Source organism: Charadrius vociferus, unplaced genomic scaffold (assembly GCF_000708025.1).
Source record: "Charadrius vociferus isolate BGI_N301 unplaced genomic scaffold, ASM70802v2 scaffold163, whole genome shotgun sequence".
In the NCBI taxonomy this organism is placed as follows: Eukaryota; Metazoa; Chordata; class Aves; order Charadriiformes; family Charadriidae; genus Charadrius; species Charadrius vociferus.
In genome coordinates, this window is record NW_009648332.1 from 16,532,908 (window position 1) to 16,559,939 (window position 27,032).

At 38.5% G+C, this 27,032-nt stretch overlaps 1 protein-coding gene across 1 annotated transcript in view; it reads right to left on the reverse strand.

Moving 5' to 3' along the window:
* Positions 1-27,032, reverse strand: part of DPYD (dihydropyrimidine dehydrogenase) — a 359,045-nt gene that overhangs the window by 85,338 nt on the left and 246,675 nt on the right. The window contains exons 17-18 of the mRNA XM_009884907.1: positions 17,461-17,581; positions 16,406-16,525 (exon numbers count right to left, since the gene is read on the reverse strand). Of these exons, the coding sequence (XP_009883209.1) occupies positions 16,406-16,525; positions 17,461-17,581 (241 nt within the window). The remainder of the gene's footprint in view (positions 1-16,405; positions 16,526-17,460; positions 17,582-27,032) is intronic.

Below are 27,032 nucleotides of genomic sequence, written 5' to 3' on the forward strand. Positions count from 1 at the left end.
TGAAAATAGTTTCTTGGGAGGATTCTTCAGCTCCCAAGACTTGCCTCATTTATTCTAACACAGAACCTGAAGAATCTTTGGAGCAGCAGCTTTCCAACTTTAGGTGGTCTCTAAAGTACAAATACCGTCATTGGGAGCTTCATGTTGACGCATTTAGATTAGTGCCAGCATCTGAACCTGCTCCTACAAGCTGAGCTCGGACATTACATTATACGGCAGCGTTAAACTAGCATCACTTTCTTTCTCTGCCTTATTTTGTGAGCAAAGCACAAGAAGCTCCCGTTCTCTGGTAGTTCCCACTGGAGCTGGATGGCACTATACCTTTATAGATAAGTCTCTAAGGGAAAAATGCAGGATGAGGATGAAGAAATTTAAATAATGCACAAAATACGCACAAAACCTCCACAAACTATGAGTCCCCTGTGAGCAGTATTTACCACTTACTTGCCTGTAATGTTTTCTTACAGCTTTCGTCCTTTGAAAAACTCTTAAAGCATGATTAGAGATTGCCTAGGCCCTGGCAAGACAGTGTGGCCTTAAGAAGATAAACACTTGGCGGGAGGGGGTTCTTTTTTCTTTCTTTCATACTTTTTCTTCCCTGAAATTGCAGATCTGTGTGCCGGTCTGGACAGAGCACAAACCCACAAATTAAACAAATGAAATGTTAGCAAAGACTTTGCAACCAGCACACCATGTCAGAAGTCTGTTTTGCACCCAGACAATGAAAAATTGAGACCACAGTTTCATCAACCCACAAATAAATTCACTGCCTTGAGCCAAGCCACTGCACAGTGCTAGTTGCCTATATTCAAACATCTCTCTTCCTGTAAAGTTATCTTCCCCCAGTGTCACCTTTGGCAGATAAAACACTATCATCATTTTGTAGCAGAATAGTGTACAATGCAATGAAAGTTCTCCAGAAAAAAAATATGTTTTCACCCTTTCACTTTCTTCAGATGTGATTAGTTCCAGAAAGAGAAGGTATCATCACTCCTTTGAAGGCACTGTAGGTTATAAGATTGGCCCTCAGAAGTTGGCAACATGTAATAAAAGTGCTTTTTTTCCCAAACATCAATCAGTTTCAAGAATGGCAATTGTTCACAGAATGGTAATAATGGAAATATTCGGCTAATAACTACTACAGACATTAAAACACTGTAAGACAGACGTGCAGTGCTTGTTACACAAGAACACTTCCTTATAATTACAGTTTTACAACTAGGTACATATGTTTCTAAATATTTATTTCCTTACCCTTTGGTATTTTTGTAATTAAATTTACATCACAATACTTATTTTCCATAAAAAAATAGGATCCCCCCACTCCAACAAAGAGTTAATACCCTGGCTTTAGCTGTGACCTTGGCTGCTCATGGATCACAATTTTAAAGAACGGCTTTTTCTTCTGTTCCTTTTTTTTTAATAACCTTCACAATTACAGGAAGTTTCATGCCATTTCTTTAGCTGAGAGTGTACAGCAAGCTGAAGAGTTAATGCCTAAATGGAAAGCAAAATAGTAACATGTCCGTGCTGTGTAACCTATTTGTGGCACAAAGGAGGCACAAACCTTATTTGTGGAGGCCTTTACTAGCTCTGGATGTATTATCGAGGGTTGGTAATTAAAACATGGTTATATCAGTCCTGCTTGTGACCAGCCACACAACTCAATGCTGATTTCAAGATGAAATTATACACCTGTATCATAACTCTGCTTTCTGCATTAATAAAAAATAACAGCATTAATAGGCCTAAATAATAATTTGTTTGAGGTATTCAGAGCAACATAAGGGGATGCGAGGGAATTTAGTGCATTGCTCTGTGAGATCATTTTAATTGTTATCCAATGAGGGCAGCTCAGAGGGTGAGTAAGGGACTTAATTTATGTACTTAGTCATCCCCTTGGCTTCCACTGAAGAAAAATGATAGCAGCACAACTCCTAAGCTGCATTCACTGGTCTTCAGTGATCAAAGTAAAGGACAATTAACAGAAAGCCAGGGGCCCACAAAGTGTTTGTTGATTTTAAAACACTGATCAGAACACATACTGCTGCTGCTAAACACATACCAGCAAAACTTGGCACTTACGCAGTGCCTTCTAGGAGAGGATACCCAAATGCTACACAAAGGTGTAATATTTTTATCTCACAGAAGAGAAAGCGTGCAAGGGCAGTCCTGGAAATTTGTGTGTGAAGAGAGCAATTCCACCTGAGCAGGAGAGGCAGCAGTCAGCCCTCCTGGTCACACACCCCTTGTCCCTTCGCCCAGGATATCATACCGCCCTCTTCTCTAAAACTGTTGGTAATTCAAAGGATACCTTTTTAGGGGTATGCTTTCTAAATCAACACAAGCACTCTCCTCTAAGAAGTAAATTACTTACTAACGTCCCAGGCACCTTAGTCTGTGCATTTTCATGGATGAATTTTTATGCCCATTCAAACCACAGCCTCAAGCATGGGAATGTGGCTGTTCGCAGAAGCATACAGGACTCTTATTGACTGTTGCGGTCACCCATAAAGGAATTACATTCTCCTTCCTTCCTGTTTTTCTTTAATCTAAAATAAAATATATCTGAAAGAATTGATTCACTCTGGGGGCAGTAAATCCAGCAAAACTGGGTTGCTTCCTTGTTCTTCTTGGTCACGCAGAGTTATTAAGAATTCTGAAGGTTATTTTAAGCAATCAATGTACATATGAAAATGAAGAGACCCCATTTGCATGAGCTATCGCTGATATAATGCTGTGTATGGAAAGCTCAAAGAGGAAGACTCACAAAAGCATAAATGTTCCATGTGAAACTCTAACACATCTGTTCAGCACTGAAAAGCCAGCATTTAAGTCCAAAGCACTAGAGAGCCGAGACAAGTGCATTTTTGGAATCAAAACAAATGCTGGTAATTTAAGAAAATACTATGAAGCACACAAAGACTGTACAATGCCATATGTTGCACAATGCATCTGGTAATCAGTTTAGTGTATATGCCAAATTTACTAGAAGCCCAAATAGGCTTAAGTTCTTTATTCAGAAATTCAAAAAGTAAACTATAAGCATTATAAACATGGTGCACTTATAATTAGAAAAAATGTGGATTTTTCTTTTTACTTACAGAACACAAATAAAAATTAATCTCCTAAATTATATCCCATAATGAATATATGTCCAAGCTCCACTTTTGATCAACAGCTTGCACAGACTCACAATTTTAGGACTTGGTGTATTCTACAGCATAAAAGATAAATGCGATTTTTAAATTATTTTACACTCAATGTTTACTTCTGTTTTGAAGGTTTGAAGTCATGAAGGTTTTATGCTGTCATTTGTGATTCTATACACAATACTTTACTGAAGATGTCATCAAACACAGATGTACAGGCAACCTTGCCTGTACTGTGGTCCTAAATCAAGTATGAATCCATAGCTACAGTATTAAAAATACAGTAGAAATCCCTAATTCAAGTGGACAGTATCACCTATAAAGCCAAAATAAATGGAATAGGATAATAGTTTTCAGACTTGGGTTACAGTGTCAATGCAGAGACTTGAGCTGTGTTAACTCACCAAGCTTGATGTTGCTTGCCGGAGCATGCTTGTCAATATTTAGCTCCCAGGGAGCATGTCATGAGTCTTTACAAAAACTAGTTTAAATACAAAATACTATAGCAGCTGCTGTGATCCTTTTTCTAACATTGAGATTAAATTGCTGAAATTTGTTGTGAGCTTTTTAAACCAGAAAATGTGTGCCATATACCTACTGTAACAAGAATATGAGAAACAGCATTAAGGGATTGCAATGCTGTTATTAGGGCTTATTAAAATACAGAGAAACACCAGATGCTTTACATTAACTGATTGGAAGATATTTTAATGTCAAGCATACAAATATCACTTTCTCCTGTGATATCAGATTAGAAAATGGACTGGGCTAAAATCAGATACATCTGTGTTTTCAAAAAAAGAATTCTACACCTGGCTCCAGAAAAAAAAAAAAGAATCATTTACTTGCCTAAGCACCAGAATTTCATCCCAAAATGTAGGCACACACTATCTTAGGCATTTGACAGGAGTACCTAAATTAGGAATATACTAACCTCAATTTTCTGATGCAGTCAATGGAGCGAGAAAGGAACCCATCTCTGAGAATGCCAATCTCCTTACAGTGATGAGGTAGGAGCTTAACAGTTTTCTACTGAATTGCCTGAAGTTCACCAGGATCATCCTTGGTTGTACTTGGTTAGCACAGCTGCTCAGAGCTGCCTGTGAGATCCCCGACAGCGAGTGCATATCACCAGCTGTATCTTAGCAAGTCCTCGGCCTCTTTGGGGACAGCCTGGAAGGGCTCTCAGACACAGAGGTGTCCTGGTAGGAATGGCAGCTCAGGAAGGCAATGCAGGTAGCGTACACAGAAGAGAGCACCGCTACTGCCTGCCTTCTCTGCCCAGCAAACCTTTGGCTCAGTAAATCTTCTTTATGAGAAACAGAGAGAAATAGTAAAGGACATTGGAGATAGCCCTGGAAGAAGCCCAACGTTGGAGAAGAGATTGTAAGAGTGACAGTTTTCTTTTATTTTTGAAGACCCTTTTACCACCCCACACTGTATAACTTTAACGTTAAGCTGGGGATGTTCTCAGTGCTGTAACAGTGCGAGCCTGAAAGAAAAAAATAAAGATACAGGAAAAGAAATCTGTGTGCCAGCCCCATGCAAGAGAGAGCTCCTTCCCAAAACACCCCTCAACAAGATGGAGCAAGATTTAGGGTGACTTCCCTGCCTCTGGCAGGGTTTACCTGCCCTCTGGATACCTGCCAAGGACTGATCCTCTAATGTGTTTTTATGAACAACAAAGATGCAAGCAATCTCTTTGTTATTTCAATAAAGCAGATTGTACCACATAGCAGGTGTTTTCAAAATGTTTCTTAGGGAAAATAAGCCGCCACCAGACCCTCCTTAGAGGTCTGAATTCTTCAAAACCCACCTTCAATAAGTTCTGAAGAAGCTGCTCAATTTATAAGAAAAAGCAACCGATTCTTAAAAGCCTTGCCTGGCAATACCTTCTCTGCAAAGGCGAATATCCAAAAATCGGAGAAAATACTGCCAAAGCTGGTGTATTCAATAAGCAGGCAGCTGACGTGGCATTAGCAGTGTAAGCACAGCAATGACTGACAGGGAGTAAGAAAAGCTCAGAGCAGCCAAAATGTGGACTGCAGTAATTATATGTACTTTTGAAAACCAACAGGTCACTCAGTAGGGCCATGAAACATATAAAAACGGCCAGACACAACCATAACACAGTTAACCATGCCTTCATCGGCATGCCTGCTTGCAAAACCCCCCACAGCTTTCTCCTCATTTTGAGCTGCCTGTAGCAAAGCTCTTCACAGCATCAGCCCTACCTCAGTGCTGGGTCAGGTGTGGTACCATACATTTTATGGACAGGTCTCATGTAATTAAACACACCCTGTGTATATAGCTGCCACAGATGTGCAATGGATTTCTCATTCTGAAACAGTTGGACACTGCTCTCAACAGTTCTCATGTGGCTCTCACGTAACCCAAATAATGGTGGCTCAGTCCCTGACTATGAGTGTCTTTTGGGATTTAAACAGGACTTAATAAAGATGGGTGCATGTTAATAGGGAAGACATTTGCAATTAACCTGGCAAAACAGAAATTGCAAATTGATCATAAATTGGAAAACCAAATTACTACAGCAGGTTTCCTAAAAGATTTTGTAGGATACTTCTGTATATCCCATGTGTGAGCAGGATATCTGTATAGCTCATTCTATACAATGGCATGCTTGCATGAAAAGACACATTAAAATGCAGATCCCCTAGCCAACTACTATATATTAGTTGCATTCTTTTGAAAGGTAAAAAAATTTTCGGACAGTTGTGAAATACTTTTATAAATGCTTCTGGCAATAACTCATCAGGTATGATGTGATGCCCAGTGAAATACAAACCCAGGATCTACCCAGTTAAACAAATCTGCTATATTTTGTGTTCTGTACTTTATGTGTGAAGTTGGCATTAGGATTTATTCATCATTCAAGTAGGATACTAAAAAATACAGAATGCTAACAGGATTTAGATGAATAAAGATGTACTCACTGTGGTGACTTCATCACAAATCATAGCTAACCAGTGGTAGAACTTTCAAAGGCTACTCCTACGTGGCAGCAGGACAGCAGCAACAACTGCATAAGTATGTCCTTTTGGTGCTGCTGGATGTAAAGGTAAGCCCTGGGTTTAAAGTCGTTCCAAGGATTATTTCTTCTTTTTTTCCTAAACCCCCGTATCTTCGCCGATTGTCAAAATATCCTGCCACTGGATTAACCTCAGCAAGCACAGTTTCATGTAACTGTGAAACCTTTTCTTCAAGCCACTTCCTGACCCATTTCTAAAACACATCAATCCAGTGTTCTGTAGGTAGTGAGAATGGTGGGAGCCCCAACATCCTCAGAAAGATGCCTAAGCCATTGAGACTACTGAAGCTACAGAACCAGGTGGAAGAGCTAGCACGCAATACAGAAGCTGGGGTGTATTTTCAGCAGTGGTAGTATCCCCAGGCTTATGGTGGAAGACAATAGCCAGCTGGCCTATCCTGCAAGCTCAGCTGTCCTACAGAGAGAAGGAAGAACATGAGGAAGGTCCATGCTAACAAATGTTAAATAAGTAGTAATTTTTCTATTTATTTCTTAGCTCATATTTTGATGTTAAATGTATTGCCTTTTTTTTTTTTCCCCATAGATGTTAAAACATGTTTATTCTTCAGGTAAGATGAGAATATGTCCTTCACTGAATACAGATGGGCTCTACAACCAGTGTACGCTGCTCGGTGACTAGAACAAATCAATATGCAAAGTAAGATATGGAAAAAAATGAACATGCTTAAGACACACCAGGTCAGTACTCAGGGGTTTTAACCTCTGCTGATACAATTGTTAATCAGAATTGTTTATAAACTCTGCCAGATTTTTGGTTTTGGGGGGGAATTACAATTAGAACTTCTGCTCTGTGAGTGACAGGTACAGTTTATAATTTCCACAGAAGATGGTTGCCTCATTGATCACTCTCAAGTACCACCTGTATCACAAACCCTGTTGTTGATTCGGGTATGGAATAACAAGTCAGCAGAAAAGATAATTATGGGCCCTGCACGATCAACAGCGGGGAGCTTGTAACACTGACATGTACTCACATGAATTTGGAGCCTATTTCCTTTGTCAGGTCTTTTCTCTGCCGCCTATATTGAAACTCCCTAGACTCTCACAACCTGTATTCAAGTTTGAATCCATCTCGCACGTAACACTGCGACAAAGCTTTGCAGACCTCCCGGCCAACTTGAATACTACCACTTAGAATTACTGCTTTTGTACAAAATGTACTTCTGCATTGCCTGGAACACTGAAAGCAGAAAGCTAGGCCCAACTCTAACTTGCATGATTGCTGGAGACCAGTCGGCAAGCCAGAGTGACCCTTCTGCTGAGCTGGGATATCATAAGGCACGCAGGTCTCACAGTTTAGACATTCTTTTTGTAGTGAGTAGTAGCCTTTCAATTGTATGAAAGACTGAAGAGTTACACTGCATGCCACCACAGCCTCTAGTCCTCGTTCAAGCTGCACTTAGAAGTCAAAAGACATTTTGACTTCATTGCGATTATCCGGGGAGAAAGGTGAGCACGATCAGATTGAGAGCGTTGCTGAGACTTAATGGAAAACAAATTTAGCAGTAGGCTTCACAGGGGCTTTTCTCAATTTTTATTATTTTAATTAATGTCTATTTGAAATTCTTGATGGTATTTTAATTCCTGTGTTAGAATAAACTGAAAAGTACTTAAATGCCAAGTATTTTTCAAATAAATAATTCATAAGATACTCAAAGCGGTTATATTTAAATGACCTCCAAAATGAATTGTAGTAAGCTTTTTATGATAGAAATATATCAGTTCTCAACACGATAATCTCCAAAAGATATGACATAAAAATATTCTGATAGATTTTTTTGTGAGCGTTTGGGAGATTGGAAGAGGTGATCATAAGAGAAAGAGATACCTTTTCCCCTAGACCTGACAGACATGGAAAGACAATCAACTCGTGCTGGCAAAGACAACACCAATGGGTTCAATCTTGCTTATAGTACTAGAAGGTGAAACCTTCTGTTCCTGACTGACTTACACTTCCTCATCAGGTCATAGCTTGCATTCACCTCTACCCATTACTGCAAACAAGCTTAAATACAAGACCCTGCTCCACCAGCCTGCTTTAACATGCTTTGATTTCTCTTTTACTTTCTCTATTCGTTTCTGTTCTTTATTAATCAGACCATGTCTCTAAGTTGCTAACTCTAAGAGCACTCTTTACTTAATCATGTTAATCCACATCATAACATGAACTGTTTTCCCATTTTATCTACCTGCACCTGGATTAAAACCACACGTTCTTTCCCCCATGCTTGGGCAAGTTCAGCCACAGTCAGCCTCACTTATTTTTACCGTATTATGTCTGAGTAGAATTTATGATTTTATCTGAATCACCTTCTGACATTTGCCTTTGGTAGCCATCAGTAAAATTTGATAGCTTAACGGTTATCTATTTATTAAAAAACCCCACGCATCTGGGAAATGAATTATTTCAACTGGACATATTCTCTATGAGCTTTCACGTAAACAGTAATTCCAGTGTGTTCAACAACACTTGTTTAGAGATTAATCCAATTACAGGTTATTATAAGAGGAGAATACAGCATATTGCATTTCTAAAACCCTGTACAGACCAGCAACAGTTAACAATGATTTGATGGTTTTCTAGGAGTTTGGAACAAATACTTGGCTTTTAGTCTGAGAGCAATGCTGGACATTTCTGTCTGATGCTTGGGGGATTCAGCCAACTAACAGATACATTTGGTGAAGAATCTCATTCTAGTCATGCCCTCCCTTCCTAATTTCCCTTTTCACTGTTTTGTCGTCTTTGCCTGTTCCTCAGGGAACCGAGTGATTGATAGCCTAATCCAATGACTGTATTACAGCTGCCTCAACTTGGACTCTTTTCCTTATCATTAGCAGTTAGCCTATGGTTAAATTCACAGCTCACTGCTTGGTACAGCCCCTGAGATTTAAGGGTCTGGCCTTTAGAAAATATTTAACATAAAATTGAAATCTTGACATACTGAGAATTCAGTTCTCTGCAAGGCTTCTTTAATTAATCCAATGTACTGTACCATTGTTCTATATGAGGCTGTGACATGGTGAACTGTTACTGAAGCTCACAGAGATGTATAATTCTAAATTAAACACTCACTTACATGTACCTACACTGCATTTGTTTCCCAAGTACATGTGCATGAATGTTAAAATTTAAATTCAATCTATAATAATAATAAAACGCAAACCAATTACACTTCAAGAGTAAAGACTTTTCATTCATTTCAAGCTCAGGATGAGCTTTTTCAAAGTCAGAGGAGGAGAAAACACAGCTTTGTTCAAATGCTGTGTGTAAAGACTCACGCTTCATTCTTTTTCCAGGACTCATGTAATCTTTTGGTGAATGAAATCAATTATGATCATTTTTAATCAACTACAAACAGCACCTGTGCTAAAAGTGTAAAGCGTTTTCTTTGCAGGAAAGAAATTGCCTAAAAAATATTAGATGTAGAAAAATATGCTTAGTTCTTTGACCTTACCTAGAAAATAATACTTATTTTTAAATAGCTATGGGAAGGATGTAGACCTTGATCTATGCTGTAAACCTTTGCCCTACTTCCAGTCAGTCGATGAGCTGCAAGCTTCTATGAAAATGGCAGCTGAGTCCCAGATGAAAAATTATGCATCTCATAAACTGCTATTCTGCTGAAATGTCAAGCTATGGCAGGGCTGTACCTCAAACTCAGCACTTGGCATTTTCCTTCTGTCTGCTTTGTTGCCATGAAGCAAACATGAACAGTGAGGATTTGTGTAGGGCAGGTAGCAGGCGAGCTCCCTGTCAAAAATCTATTATTAGGGCTCTGATCTCTCCTGCACAGACCAGTGATGGCAGAACACTAAGAGAAATCAGACTGCTGCAAGGACACCACAGAAAACAGAGGACTCTTTGTGAATCCTGACATAATATATGCAAATAAGGGCTTTTAATGGCTGAGCTACATTTAACAGAAATAATAAAACAAAATTAAAATTGTAAGATGGCATATATTTGTTTTTTACTCTATCCACGCCGTTTTATAAATATATGTTAATGTAAATAGTCTTTAACACTTGGTAAATATTTATACTAAACAGAAGTGCCTATGCATACATACACTTTGTTTTGTTTCAAGTGATGGGCAGCTTTTCATTCATTTCTATTGACCAAAACCCACACTGCACAGTCACTGAGAGAACCGTGATTAGGAAAGTGACTGCTCTTGGGTTTTTCTTCACTTTTCTTTTAATGATGTGTCATGAAATTAAAATTAAAAGGCAGCCCTTATTATTATAACTTCAACTTTTCCTCTTTCAATATAATTCATACATTTCAGATTACAATATATGCCCCTATTAATAATGTCAATTATTCCTATAATGTATACATTTTAATTTAATGAAATAACACCTGCAAAGCATTCCCTTAAAAGTCACAATTGCTGCCTGACAGTGTTTTTTTGTAAAAAGAGACAGCTCCACTAACTTACTTCAAAAGTAACTAAAATTAACTGCCTCTGCTGGTTTTCAACAATTATATGTTCCCACATTTAATGACTGAATCTGCTATCTAGGTATATTCCTTCTGACATCCCTTGTGGTCAGCTATGAAGTTATAACACACAAGTTTCTGAATCTCTCTTGTTCTGGAAAAAATACAAACATATGTATTCAAACATGCTGTACAATATATTCATGCAAATAATGCCAAAACACTACACAATGTAATAACTGGACAAAGCAATAACAGCACATAGACATGAGGTGTTTGAACTACTGCTGTAAAATACTGCAATATTTTTGCAACAAAGCATTAAAAGGTTACATAGTGAGTGCACCGTGGAGAGATTTGCTTTTAAACTAAGTTTTTTGCTAAGTCCATGTATGGTTTTATAAATTTATCCCCTAAGGATCTGGCTTCCAGACAAAAACAAAGAAACAAACAGATGACAAAGAACAAAAAAACATGGAAATTCAAACAGAAGCTCTGTTCTATTTTGCCTGCAATGGATATCCTATTGTGCTGCAATGTGATGTGTTTCATAAAACACATCTGGAATATGGGAGCACAGTATGAAAGCTCATGAAAAAACTTTGTGTTTTTTTTTTCTTTTTTAAATTTAAAAATACATTTAAAGGAAACAAATCTTGGGGAAGTGTGTAGCTGCTGACAGTATATTAACATTTCTCTGGGAAACCTGCCATCCTATTCTAGTACCTATAAAATACGCATTTTCAAAATAATTTATACTTATACACACTAAAACATCTCTTTCAGAGCCAGAGGTCATTATTCTTTGTGAGAATAAAAAAAACGGCATTAGCTTCTTTTTAAGAAACAAATACTCTGCATCGCATGCACGTAGGAAGAAGTTGAGGTAAAACCTCATGTATTCTACATTCTCATACCTGAAATACTGCTGGCTAAAAAAAGCCCCATAATGGTAATCAAACTATGTCTCTAATCCTGCAAACATATATGATAGTTACACAGTTTGGGAAGCCATATATTAAGTTTAGTATTTTTCTTTCACCATAAGGTCTTATTTCCTTAACCATAATTTGGAGGCTTCATTAGGACATTTCCACTTTTTGAGTAATGGGCAGTTCCTGGAAACTTATAAAAAATGGATGAAGACTGGGATCCTCTAAGCACAATGTCCTCTCATGTAACGGGGCCACAGAAATCCGTAGTGCTTCCATAGCCTTTGGGCTCAGCTAAGGCTCCATGGCGCCAATTAGAAATTAATTTGATTAGAAAACAACAATTTTTCAAAATTAAAGTGGAATTTTTCCTGCAAACATTTTTGGCACCAGGATAGAGGTAGAAAGTGAAGAAAAAACAGAGATATTTTACAACACTCAATAGTTGGAGGGTAAACCTGGAATCGAGGGGACCCAGCTGAGACTCAGGCTCACACCTGGGATTTAAACCTGGCTCTCCCAAGTCAAGCTTGTGTGCAGGTCAGCAAGCTGTGCTAGTACGAGCCTGTATCCTGTGAGAGCTGTTTCGCTTTGTATTAATAATTCAATATTTGCAGGGAAGTGGAGAAGAGAGAGAGACTAATCCTACAGTCTAGTGGTCAAACACCCACCTGGGATACTGGGATCCTTCCCTGTCAAAACCACCCAACAAACAGGAGGGTAGGAAGGAGGAACCGGCAATGCCTCTTACAGCTTAGCAATTTTCAGCTGATCAAATTAGATCAAAACAGGAAGGTCACTGCCCGAGCACTGGCTGGGAAGAAAACACTGATTGTGACAACTCAAAGCTAAATGGGGGCTTTAAAGTAATCTCATTAAGTCTTTCCTTCTTTGAAAGATTTTTTTTTAAAAAAAAAAGACATAAATCTGTTCTCAAAACATCCCAGGATCTGGCAATGATGTTAATAAACCCTTTTTAAAAATTATTTTTATGCATTTTAGACAAACCATTGGAAACTACCTGTCATTTAGTTATTTAAAAGGAATTAAGAAGGAATTCCCTTTTCAATGTCTCTTTTTTTCTGGAAAAACAAATGACAATCCTCCTCCATAAAGCTGCTTCCGCATGAGGAGAATGAGAAGAGGAGAAAAGAGGAGGCTAAGGGGAAGTCGTATACAGAAAAGCTTTCTGCAGTACATGGCCACATAGGAGCACATTTTCGAACAGTGGAGGACAGGGAAGACTGTAAGTCAAAATGTCAGGCTGCTGCTGGGACAGGGCATTAACATACTTTCATTATTTGCTCTGTGACGGAACCCTTCATCAAACTCAGTGGAAGGAGTTTGCACTCACCTGGAGAAGGCAACCCCGCACTGTGTTAAGAAACTTGTGGACATAGTGAATTTATAAAACACTGAAGAACAGTTGTCCTTTCAGAGAACGACTTCCTTGCAAGGTGGTCCGGTCCCTGCCACCGGGCCGCAGAGCCTCCCCGGCCGTGCTGCCAGCCCGCCGGCCCCCTCAGCCCCCGCTGCCCCCGCAGCTACCGCTCGGCGCCATGAAGGGCCTTCCTCCCCTCAGGCGGGCGGGAGACAGGCCGGAGCTTTCAGCAAAGCCCTTCAGCAAGCAGAGCGCGGGGCTGGCCTGCAGCCTTATTTTGGGGTGCAAAGTGCTGACTTTTGTGTTTTGAGCCGCAGTGGCTTACCTCCAGCTTTCTGCTGGCTGCATCCTCGCATGGGCTGTGGAGCTCCAGCGAGGCGTGGGGCTCCGTCAGTTCCCAGGGGAGCGCAGGGGAACGTGGAGGACAGAGGACAGAGCACCTTTCAGTACGCGACACCAAGGGAGGAACGTGTCCCTGCTGATGATGGTGGACCCTAAGCACAGCAGCTTCTGCTTTTCACTCTCTGAAGCAAAAACACCCTTTCAGACAGAGCAACCCCTACAGGAGCAGGCAATGCTACTGTACATAGGGAGAGTTTCCTATGATTTATGTGTAAAGAGAAAAGAGATAAGTAAGCCCAGACTGATCTAAAATCCAGTCTAATCCAGTGCTCCAAAGATACTCCCCTGCGAGTGATTCCTCACAAGCTGGGTGATGCTGAGGATCAACCAGCTTTGGACCCAGGTACCTTTCAGACCTCCCCAGCAGACCTGACCGAGGGGGCTCCGTGCCGAGACCCCCCCCGGGGCTGAGGGCAGCTCCCACCGCACCCGCAGCCATCCGGTACCCCCAGCACCACGTCCCACCAGGCACAGATGCCACGCTGACCGCTCCTCTGCCCCACACCAGTGCCATTTCTCATCCAGAAAAGAACTAAAATCTGTGCAACTGGAAAAAGACCAGAAAGCGAGATACAGCTTTTGGCTGTGCCCCGTATCGGCTCTAGGTTTGTACACTGGAGAATGTGACAAACCAGCCGTGCTTTGGCAAAACTCACAGAAAATGGACCAGGCTTATAGCTCCTATAACAGCGCCGACTTTCACTTAAAAAATTAATTATCTCTTGAGAGGAATTATTTGAAAAAAACAACAAAAACTCACTGACTCTATCAGATAATAAAATAGAACAAGAAGTTTAAGCAGATCAGAATAGAAAACCAATACTTGACACTATGAAGCGACTTTCATGCCAGGGCCACAGAGCACTTCCCGACAAGCCTGTAAGGCATGTAAGCGGTGTTACTGCCATTTCACAGACAGGAGAAATAAAGCAGGGAAAGGTCAAGTGTCTGGCTGCAGGCCATGTGGCTCAGCCCCGGCACAGTCGGGGACAGACCTCAGCAGTATGGCCACCCTGCCCCTTGCTCTGGCTAGACCACACACTCTCCCTTTTTTTGCTTTTGTCTTCTTGTAAGCACGCTAGCTCTCTTGATTTAAAATTGCTTTCCTGCTTTCGTAAATTCATATTCTACTACACCCCGATCGCTGAGCAGAAAGTATTGCAATGTGTTGCAGAGCCTATTGGCTCTGTGGCTTTCTTCTGCGCAATGAGTTGTGGGATTGAGACCTAGTGATGTCAATTATCGGCAAGAAATCTTTCTATATTTGTCTGCAACAATATGCTCTTTCTTTATTATGCTCTCATAATAAATTGACAGGACTTCCAGTGGTTTTCATATTTTTTAAATAACCAGATTTGCGTCATAGGCAATGGTACATCCTAAAATGACATTTTCTATCTCCTCTGATACATGTAAAACTTCAGGAAAAAAACCCCACGTCTTTATACTTACACACACACACACATATATAAAAAATAAAAGAAACAAAGAACTTTTCCTCAGGTCCTACAGAATTATAAACCACAAAAATGCTGGTACATCCTCCCTTATAGCTGAGTATCCAGGTGCCACTGTAATTTACGCTACATACATGTTTTAAATTTGTGACATGAGAGACACACTTTTCATAATGCAGTCATTTTATAGATTTTATTAGACAGACTTATGGTAGGAAGGAATATTCTGAAATTGCAGCTTAAATGAGAAAATGTGAATGGTGTTACTTATATAAAATACTACTGCAATAGTTCTTTTATTAATTTTTAATGCACAGCACCCACTGTGACCTCCTTTATTCTTTTCCTGTCAACATGGCAGGCTAGAGAAATTGAAATGGGCTGTAGCTGTTCTCTTCTTGTTCCCCTCTTCCTCCCATTTTGCATAATATTAAAATATAACATCTTATTGGACTGTCACTGTGAAATAATCATTATGCAATAGGCATACTGATTTTTTCTGATTGTTATCTCTTCCTTGCTTTTCAGCATTCTCTAAAAAATTCCAAATTCCATGTAGTTATCTAAGGCAATAAGGCAATTTTCCACTGAATACACTCGTCTGAATTAAAGTTTGTTTAAAAGGTATCTTTTGCTACATTTCTTACGGTTCTCTAAGGATAACACCCGTCACATAAAATAAAGTATTTTTTGCCTGCCTGGTCTCCTCTGATTACGTTTTAGGGGTGAGGTAGGAGGCGGGTCCGATAAAATAGTGTTTGACTCAATCAGGACGACGCTATTACTTCTGTTATGTATATTTACTGCTACCTCTATCACCAAGGAGACTAATCTCCATACCAGTAAAGTCAAGAAGCTCACAGTATTGTCTTTGCAGGGCCAAGTTCATGTTGTCACAGCAACAGAGTGCACAGGGTCAATAGATTAATACATTAGTGTGCACAGGCACTGAACCGGAGTGTAAAAGTTTTGCTGCTGGCTTTAAAATTAAACTGTGAAGCAGGACTTGGAAATACGGCCTACACAAGATATTCTTGTATATCTCAAGGAATAGGCCACAAAAATATGCATATATTTGCCTAATACAGGCTATCATTTTTACTACAGTGGGAAGAGGAGAAAATAACCTCCTTGGAAGAGGTGCACTCGGTGGGAAGGAGGGAGGAAGGCTGGAGTTCAAGCTATGAAACATACACTGCATTTGGATTGTTGATATTTCCCCCTGCGATGCCCTTTCATTAGCCTCTGTCTAACGTGGGGCCTGACAATTGTGACAGAATGAAAAATTTGAGGAAAAGCGAGGGTCACGAGAGAAGAGATTTCCTTCGCTCTCCAGTGACCCTATCACAGTATTCTGATGCAGCACTTTACCATTAAGGAAAGGGCAACCCAAGAGCCTTCACACTTAATCTGTTCCATCTGTCATGACTATTAGAAACATTGACCAGCAGTGAGCTTTAAGGACTCGGTGAGACTGCAGACATGATATTCTAGCCCACTACAAGGACCTCCTGATGTTTTGAAAGCCTCCAAGGAAGTACTACGCATCAAAAAGGGCAACACCTACCTGACATGCCACCATATGTGGTCCTCAGTCCTCCACCAACTGCTGGCCAAGGTGTGCTGTCTGCTTTCAGTCCCATTAGTCCTGACACAGTGTTGGTGGCTGTAACACCATCTGCGCCACCTGTGAAAGAAAAGGTCAGTCACTTTTTGTTAAATCATGTGTATAAGAACAAGGGAGGAAAAAATACAACAGAAAAACTGTGAAACTGTGAAATAACTAAAAATTCAAATAAACAGCTGAAGACAGAAAGCAACAAACTGTAAGGGGATGCACAGGAGGGTCCATAAGACCAATCCTGGGCTGATAAATTTAGCTCTAGCTTCAAGGCAAGCTGCATCAGTTGAAAGAGCTGTAAGGGCTACAAGACAGCACACATGGGAATCACTGGGGCTGACAGGCAGATCTCTGCCCTTCAGCTGTGTGGGACGCAACCTGCTACAGTGGTTGTTCAGCACCAGGAGGTGCCCCAGCACAGGGGTCACCTCCTCCAAGCTCATGACACCAACCCTGCACTGATGGAGCCAGCCCATATTCTCGTTTCTCACTGTGAGGAGCAAAAAGAAATGAACAATGTGACAGAGAAATGATGACCACCGTTTTAAGTGATGGATTAATACACCTACTTGCAAACTAATTTCCTGCCATGTTGTACTTTAAGCTCTAAGGAAAAAAATGAATACATATATCCCTTCAAAAGGTGTTTCTGTTTTCTCAGGATGCACATGTCATTTTCACTACTAAACGTAGGAATAGGGGAATTTACAGTGGTGTGATAAACGTATAAATACGACAGAAATAGAAGCGTGCAGACAAACACACACGAACATATGATTTATTGTTAACAGCCTAATATCGTTCTCTTAATATATTGCTATATTCTAGAAGCATGGACAAAATTAGGAAGCCTTAGATCACTGTGATTATTATAAATACAACAAATAAACTATTTTCACATTAGTTTCTGTTGTTATTTGTTATTATTCCAGCAATTCCCCTATCTTCCCCCATCCAGCAAATTAGTAAATCTGCACAGCTTGTGCACTGGAGTCTGTTACCTTCCTGTGCAGCCATCGCAATATTCACAATATCAGTGACATTTGGGGTCAGCTTGGCAAAGAAAGGAATCCGAACAGCTTGTCTAACCCAGCGACAGATGTTCCGTACCAGCTCTGGATCCTGTTCAAATAGGTCAGATAAATATAGAACATAATTAAAAGTAATATGAACAAAAGGTATATCAAGGAAAACTTTGCTATAAGTGGCTATAGCGCAATTTTGTGAAATTACACATCAAGACTGAACCTCATCTCATTAGTTAACTTATTTCAGACACATCGTGTAACTGCAAATCCATTACACAATGGTTAGCTCATGAGAAAGGGAAAATTTCCTTCTTTTTTTTTTTTTTTTTTTTCCAAAAGACAAAGATATCACAAAATGTTCCCTTTCCAGAGAGGGGAAAATATCATCTTGGATGACAGAGACTTTCTTTACCCATTTATTTAAAAAATTAATTTCAGTTTTAATGACTCACTCTATGTAAGGTGTATTGAAAATAACCAGTATCCTATAAAATAATGTGATCCTGAAAAATTGGCTGATCAGAACAATGAGGATGAGTCGAGGTTGCAGGGCTGTAAGGATGCAATTCACCATTTCTGAACTCTCCTCTGACTTCAGAGAATAACTTGGGATGGCCATAGTATAAATGAAAGATCAAAATCTTGTCTGTTAAAGCCAGAAATTGAAATCTTCAAGTGTTGGCTTTTCATGATTTCCAGGCATTTACTTCCCTTATGGAATACGTTTTGCGTAGACAGTAATCAACCATCCTTTCCATTGAAAACAGCTCAGTGGAACTCACATTCTGCGTCTGGCACATATAATGGTTATTGTTCAATATAATTCTTAGGGTATGGTTTGTTGTTTTTTTTCTGTTGGCTATTGATAATGCTCTTCAACAAATACCTTATAATTTGAAATACTGATGCATGTAAAACACGGTGCATGATCTGGTTAAAAATTGAATGGTGCTATTAGATTTAGTATAGGTATAACCTGTTTGTAGGCTGATTGGTACCACAACAATTATTTATATTTACTAAATCTTTATCACTCTCTCAGATAATTAAGTTTGTCATATATGAATAACTTTCTCCCATTTGGATATTGTAAAAACTCAGAAAGCTGCATTGCTATGTGGTAACTGAAAATGGGATGAGCCTAAATGAAGTTTAGTTTAAAACAATCCAGTGGACACCAAGGTTGTCAGTCTAGTGAACACACAGGAAATATCACCTTGTTCTTTTTTCTTTTTACACCAATGATTAAATACAAACAAACAAACAAAAAACCCCAGGCTGTGCTCCTGGAAAGTACACAGTGCTTGACATGAATAGTGAAATCCCGAGACTTAGCTGTGCCATTCCAATAAAAATGGTGATCTCCCCGCCCATGCAGCTCCCATGAAATATGTATGAACGCTGCGCTGGCAGTATGAAAGCAGTGGCATCTTTGACTTTCATTTCTGCTTTGAATTTCCTTGAGGCCCAACAAAGAAATGAGAGACCCTCTAGAAGACATGAATTCTATATCCTTTATGTTAATTCTTCTTAGAAATACTTGTAATAATGCTCAGGATGTTGGCACCACATAACTCATTATGCTCTGTCTTGCTTACAGTGCTGCCATAAAAATTCTTACTCCGAAACACACTAACACTTTACTAAATGCTATTATTTTAATCCACATTGAATAACTTATTGAGACACCTCTTTCATTCATATAAATCTGATTTCCATCCTACCTAAGACAATTTAACTAGTTTGTCTTTCTTAAGAAATACTGATTTGACCTTTTCTTTTTCCCAAAAGTAAGTAAAGACCTTCATTTTCCATCTGTTCTGCTCCTCTCACACCAAGATGAATGCAATGAATGCAATGGAAGGTTCTCCAGTTTCTCAAGCCAGTAAACAGTTTGAATATCTGATTGCACAGGACATGTTTAGACAAAGTCCTTTTGAAAGGTTCACTTTTATCAGTCTTGGAAACCTGCCCATTTTCAGTACCCATAAAAGCACAGGTAACCTACTAGGAAAATAATTTGAAAACTCAACTAAAGGAGGTGAAATCTTTGATTTCACTTCACTTAATATTCCAAGGAAAAAATAGTACTGTTTAGTCAGGAAACGTGGAAAAAATTTGAAAAAATTTAACACAGTGCTTTGCTGCATAGTGAGACAGTGACTGATAGGAATTGGAAAAGTGTTGAATTTTACATAAAAAATTTAGAATGTCCACTAAATTTGACATTTTTGTATTGAAAAGTATTTCTAAACACAGCCCCCATAATCTTTTATCTAATTCATTTGCTCATTAAATAAATATCATATAATGTTGGATACCTTAAAAGAAATTACTGTTTACCCTTTGCCACCCCCAAAACACATGCACGTGTGATAGATCTCGCTGCTTCCCTTTTCAGTGCGAGTCCTACAATGGAGCTGTACTGGAGCATCCAGCTCACCCCCCCTCCCGCCCTCCTACTTCACCTCCTCCCTTTGTTCTACCTTCAGCCTCCTCCTGCTCAAACTCCTCCTGGTGCATCAGCCAACATGAGGCCACTTGAGCCTGTCCTCTCTCCCCCCTTGCTGTAGTGGCATCGCAAGTGTTCAGTGGCCACAGCCATTACGTGCCTGAGCTTCCCTGTTGCCAGAGCAATTTCAATGCCATGAAGCCACCACATGAAAATACCAGAGCTTTTATGCTCTACAGACAACTAACATATTCTCAAAGAGGAATAATATCCCCACCTGCTTTTATCTGTAACATCACATTGTCTTCTGTAGATCATCAAGAAAAAGTTATTGATTTATAAAATTCATAATTTCCTGCTACATTTGCACTGAGGACTTGGAAAAATGCATCATAGGTCATCCAATGGTTGAAATCAGAAGATACTCATGTCACTGGACAGCTAATTTTCATATGAAATGAATGAACTACATTTATACAATCCAGGGGAAGCTCACTGGATAGTGTACAATCTCTCCATAGATGTTTGCCTCTGGACTGAGAACAATTTGCAGAGGTCACACAAGAACACAACTTTTGAGCAAGATTTAAGTGATTAGAAATAGAAAATTCAGGTCTAAGTGCAATCAGTGACTACAGAAATTATCCCAATTTAAAATGCAGTTCAGAACTCAGGATTTCTGAGAATATTAATTTATAATTTTCAGCAAAGTTTTAAACTCAGGTGCAAATCTAACAAGGTGAGCAGCCTGGTGCCAAAAACTAGTTTCAAAGAGGCTATGTACAGGTTTCATTTCAGCCAAATTAATTTTGCTTATTCAGGGCCTCCCATCTACTTGGATTTCTGAAAGACTGACCCCAATTTACAAATTGCATTTACTGATTCTTAGCAGAGATTTGATTTATAAAACATTCAAGGATGAGCATATAACTTGTATGAGAATGAATCTTGAGGTCCGTAAATGGTGTTACAAAAAATACCCATCACTGCTAATACTACATATCTTTTTTTACCCCAATCCAACTTTATGAAAGTGCCTTCAGTTTTTATCATTGATAAAGTGGTTGCTGAAACCTGCACAGTTAAGAAATATTTTCTAAATGGCTTGATATGTAAAATGCTATTAGCTGTAAAAACAGCTGGGCATTTACATTCGCAAAATCAACAATATAAACTAACTAAAATATTATTCCGCTTAACGTAGTACAGGATTTTAATGCTTTTGGTTCAAAGTCTACCATGTTGCTATAAATTATCTTCTTCTATTACACATAACTAGGTTTGTTGGTTCTCTCATTAATGATGATACAGTACGATTGTTACAGAATGTGTAGCATAATTTTGCTCTGTGTGTCAATCCAGAAGAATGAACAAATGCTTCAATGGACTGTAACATTCGTTGGTAGCACACTTCATTTATCTGCTGTATTATTTTTTTTTTTAAACAAACACCATCTAAATAAAAGCTCGGTGAAATTATCATCAGCTAAAACATAATATTGATTCATGCACTGTACCTAAAGGAATCTGTTGGTAATTTAATACCATATAAAGTCTCTTTTGGTATGAGATGTATATCACTGTGTCTTCTCTCTTCCTGTTCTTAATCAAATATTGCTTGTTTATTCCAAAGGCACAGGAGATTTGAATGTTACAGGGGTTGTCTTTCTAGTTCCCTAAGCAGCAGTACAGAATCATTTTTCCTGAATATTCATTATAGCCTTGGGCTAGATGGAGCTTTTAATCCTAACTACTCATTGCCAATGGGTAGATATACTAGAGGAAAAACAACTATTCACCTTTTTTTCTAAATGATCACATGATAAGCTTAACTACAACCATAACTATAAGTCCTCAGAAATTAAAGCAGCAAGTTGTCTACTGATTGCATTTGGCATCGGTAATGAGATGAATCCCATGTCCTATCACCCCCAAGGCAGATACATCCGGCATAAAAAGGAGTGTGAAAATGCTGTGCTTGGAGTAGGTCACCTCTCCTTGTGTTTCATGGAAAGAAACAAAACCATTAGGAGATTACCACAGAAATGTCTGGCTGTAGATTTTTAGAAATTTTGGAAATTTTTACTATGACCTATTTTCAGTGTTCTTGCAGGGTCCTCATTTTTACACTATGCTGTTTCTGCACAATCTTTATACTCTCTGAGGCAGGGAAGTACTACTATACATGTCTAATAAACGGAGAGAGAAGTTGAGTTGCACCTCCTCAAATTCACCTTGTTTTGGTGCCCAGTTTTTACCAAGTCATTTGCATAAGGGTCTGAAAAGTTTTGGCAGAAAACTGCACTTGATTCTTCAGAATACCTTAAACCGTGAGTCCAAACAGTCCTTGGGAAGCACATATGTGTAAGTGTATGTACATATGTACATGTGCGTATATAAAGAATGCAAATGTCAGTCTGAAAAGATGTCATAAAAATAAACCTGTTACAGAATTTCCCCCAAGAACTTCAGAAGGAAGTTTACCACTCAGTAGAACACATTAGCTGATCTTGTCTAATTAGCGCTAGAGAAAATGGACCACGCCACGCAATCTTCAGTCCATCCCTAACTACTATAATGGTGGCAGTTCTGTCTCACTAAACAGGATAAGGACCTCTGCAGTTGTGGAAAGTATGAAAATATAACTGTTATCAGACAGAACCCTGTTGTAGGAAGGCTTTCCGACATGGGACCACGGGAGTTATCATTACATATCATGCTGATGATTTGTGCAAGTCCGTTAACCTGACTGTGATGATGGGAAGTTCTAGATGGCACACAGAGTGATGCAAGACGTGTTAGGACTTTGCATGTGAAGTCCATAAATCTCATCTATCACTGACTACAATTACCTGAACAACAAAGTTCCAGAAAATAAAATACTTTATTCTACTTAATGCAAGCATAAGTCTGATCTTCCTCATAAACCTCAAGTCTTTGATGGCCACAAAACTATTCTCATATATGACTCTTGCCAATGAGTTTTGTGATTAAATCATGCATTATATCAATGCATTTGCAATTTTAAATACTGATACTAAGTTACAGAGGACTTAATTTTGTCTTTGTATTAATTTAACAAACATGAAGCTGACGTGGGATTTCTTATACATGCTTAGTAGGCAAGTGGCACCAAAAGTTGACCTCATCAGTGTATTCTTCTGGTGACAGATTTTCTTTCTGTACTGGCTCTTCAGAAAAAAAATCTTGTAGCCCCCTTACATCTATTATCATTGGAGGCATTTTTTATATGAAAAAATGTTCTACAGTTAACTTCCTCATTCTTCACAGTAGATACATTTTCCAAAACAGTATGGATAGCTATGGGAAAAGGAGGGAGTGCTTTCAGGAATGATGTAGCCTAAGAAAAACTTTCTAAGTTAGAATTTACAAGATTTGGCTTTTAAATTTAATTCATGTACCATAGTCACTTTACTTTTTCAACCTATCCTTAGTCAAATTGCTGTCTGAGACCCCATGGGGACTCAAATGCACCCTCATCTGAAAAACAAGAAAGGAGAAAAGAATCCTTCAGTGTTGGCAAATAACCTCCATGCAACAGGTAGAGTTTCTTCTGGGCCATGCTACCCTTTCCTTGTGAACATTACAGCGGCACTACCCGCCACGACCTGCAGTGTGGGCAGGCAGGGGCAGGATACATTTGGAGCAGCTTTAGAAAGTGAGTAATGATCATTTCTGTAGATTCCTTACCTATTCAGTCCACTCCACTGGCTCAACGTGTAAGTCTGTATCTGCATCTTTTACAGAGATCCCACAGATGTTCTGAGGACTTGTTAGCCCAATAACTTGTTAGTTTAAATGCTTTTTATATGTGTCTATCACATATTTCTTTTCCAGATCAAACATGGATTCAGAAATCTATTAGGAAATCAGAATTAAAAAAAAATAATCAAAATTTCTCTCTGTGTGTGAAGAGCTACTCTTTTGCTATTCCTTCAAATGTGAAGAAAAAGTAAAAGTATGGGAATTTCAGCTTAAAGCATTGCAAATTAATACCTTTAGCATTCATCTTTTTTTTTTCATATTACTACTGATCTTTTCCACAGCTATCTTTTCTCCTTCCTCCTATGAGATGTCCAACTTTGCCTTCCTAAAACTATCTCGAACCCTACCCAAAATTTCCACAGTACCTAAATATAGAATTGCAGTCAATTACAACAGCGAAAGACACATCATTCCTGAATCTCATGGTTAATTTTACTGTCTTCTCACATGCTAGAAAGGGGCAGTTTAGGTTGTGCATTTGTCCCATTTCAAACTTAATTAAAGCTAACAATTTGTTTAAAGCCTGTCAAATTAAGGGAAGGATTTCCCAGGATAGAAGACGAATAACTCTCTACTACTCATCTGGAGTTAAAAATGCTTCCTCATTTCTCAGGAAATTTGACAGCTTTTGGTCAACATCTATTGACCGCAGCTGTCAAAAAGAAAGAAATGAGGCAGTTTAACCTAAGGCAGGAATAACAGTTTTCACAGTTGTATGTGAAGCTATCTATATATATTAGGAAAAATTTCAAAAAATGCGTAAATGACTTCAGAGGCTTTGGGTCAGCCTGGTCAACCCCACAAAAACGTAGCTGCTGGATGAGAGCTTATATCCTTCTGGCTACAATCTATGATATGATGCGATGTGAAACCAATGCCACAAAATAAACTTTCAGAGATATCGACAGTATGTGAATTCAGGACGCTTTTTCAGTCAATACTGTACTGTCTTTTAACATGAGATCCAAAGTGTACCAAAGGTAGTGGAAGCCCTTTCCATTAGTTTAGCAAAAATAAATTACTTCAAAATCTCATTAGACATCTTCAATAAAATGGTACAGGAAAATCCCATTCAGGACAAAAATTCAAAAATGTCCATAAATGGATAATTTCATATTTTGTTCTGGGAGGATCAAGATGTTTCATTCCAGTTTAGGCCTTCAGCTTTTATTAATTACCTTGCACTTTGAAACAAGAGGTTTCAAAATGAAGTGAAGTTGTAGGGGTTTATTTTGGGGAAGAATTTCTAAAAGATCAGAGACTAATATGAGAAGAATTAAGCAAGGTCCACATAGTTACCATTTAACTACACTACCATAGCAACAATATGTACTGCGACTATTGCTCACTGGTTTAATTCAAGGATATACTTATTTTCTACTCTCTTACATACTCTAAAATGTTCCTTTCTTTTACCAAATCTTTTAGAAGTAGTTTACTGGGTAATTTAAGACATTTATGTTATTTCTACATAATAAGTGTTCTCTTCATAATTTGAACAAAAACTGCAATATTTTTAACCTGAAGAGATATCATACGGTTTATATAACTAAGCATGTACTACTAATGAAACAAACACATTTTTGCTTACAAAATACTGCAGATTAAGATGTAGAAGTACAGCTTGGAAAATTCCCATTAGCTTTTGCAGACCTACATTCTTTCTTTTTGTTATAGTCTTTCACTCATGCCAAAACATTATCATTTGAAGACCATGTAAAGACTATATATTTTTTATTTTAATTTAACCATTATTTCTTTATATTTATAGGGAGTAATTACTCCCAATTTATAGATCTTTTTGCCAAAGTAAAAATCTAAGCAAAAGCCTCGCGACTGGATTCAACTTTCTTTTATTATTTCTGTGGGAAATTATAAGAACTAAAAAAACTCTGCCATCTAGCTCCATTCTTAGATGCTAGGAGTTTATTACTTTAAAGTAAAGCTGCAAGCTTGGTGTCATGATTTGATCAGCTGCTCTTCAGATCAGTCACTTCAAGTTCCACTTGGGGGAGCCTAATCGAGATTCTCCTTTTTTTTCCAGTTTATCCCTGTGTCACAGGATAAAATCAAGTCACTCTGGATTAGGTCCAGACTTTGGTCATGGCTGACCTGAGTAGTCAAAGCTCTAAGACCCAGTCTATACAGGGAGAGATAACAGCAGGTATTGAGAAAAGCCAACATGAGACTATGACAATACTGTGGTTCCTACTTCTCACAGTTAGGCTTCTTGGAAAATCTTAAATAAATTGGTGCACATAGAAACAACGGAATGTGAAATTCAACAGTGTTTAACCAAATAAACCTTAAAAGACTCATAAAAGGTTTTGGCAAAATCAGAATTTCTTAATAAATTTCAATTCAGCAGATCCTCATCTCCCTCCTCTTTCTCATTTGGTATCACAATCACTGCTTCTCCTCCACCTCTACAATTAGAATGTTTGAAAGATATTAAAAACATAAGACAAATAGCCTTTGATCACCTTTCTCTATTCAAAATTTAAAAATGAGGAAAAAAAAGAGGTTTTTACAGCATTTCCTTATTGTAGTACAATACTGGAGCTGCACAAATGAACAATGCTTAACAGTACCTTTAAAAAAACCCCGACAAATAAACCAAAAACTGACACTCCAAAGCTTTTCAGCACACCTCATCTAATAGGTGCCAATATTAACATAGGTCAGTATCCAAACTTAAGAATACATTTATCAAAGTGCTGTGTGGGAGATCCACTTTGGATGCCTTATTAGCAGCACAGCACTCCTACACCCTTCTTTGATAACACAGCACCTAATGACTGAAAAGATAACCAACATGAAGACAAGGTCAAAAATGAGCTGGAAATTTTTGATTGACCGGTACACAAAAGTACAAAACACAGATTTGTGTTGGGAGTTACAGCAACGATAAGAGGGATGTCAAGATCAAGCGCAACTGAGACTTGAAAGGTTTGTGGCTGTCTTTAGTCAGCTTTGCAATTACTCCCTTTTTCAGATCACATAAAAGCTTTTTGTTTTTTCCCCAGCACTTAAAGAAAAACAATTGAATCTATTTTGAAAACTGAGTCCTCTCTCTAAATAGGTGGTAAAACCATAACATTTTTCTTTATTCCCAATTTGTTTTTTGTTTTGTTTTGTTTTTTTAACAATTTAAAATGTTAATCTAAGCAACCAGAAGAAACATCACTGTTAAAAAACCTTCTGCTTTTAAAATTAACTATAAGGCTTCTTAAAAAAATGGTTATACAATAGGGAAAACTCTATGTTTCATTGACATAGCTCAGTTAAAACTGTCACAATCATTATT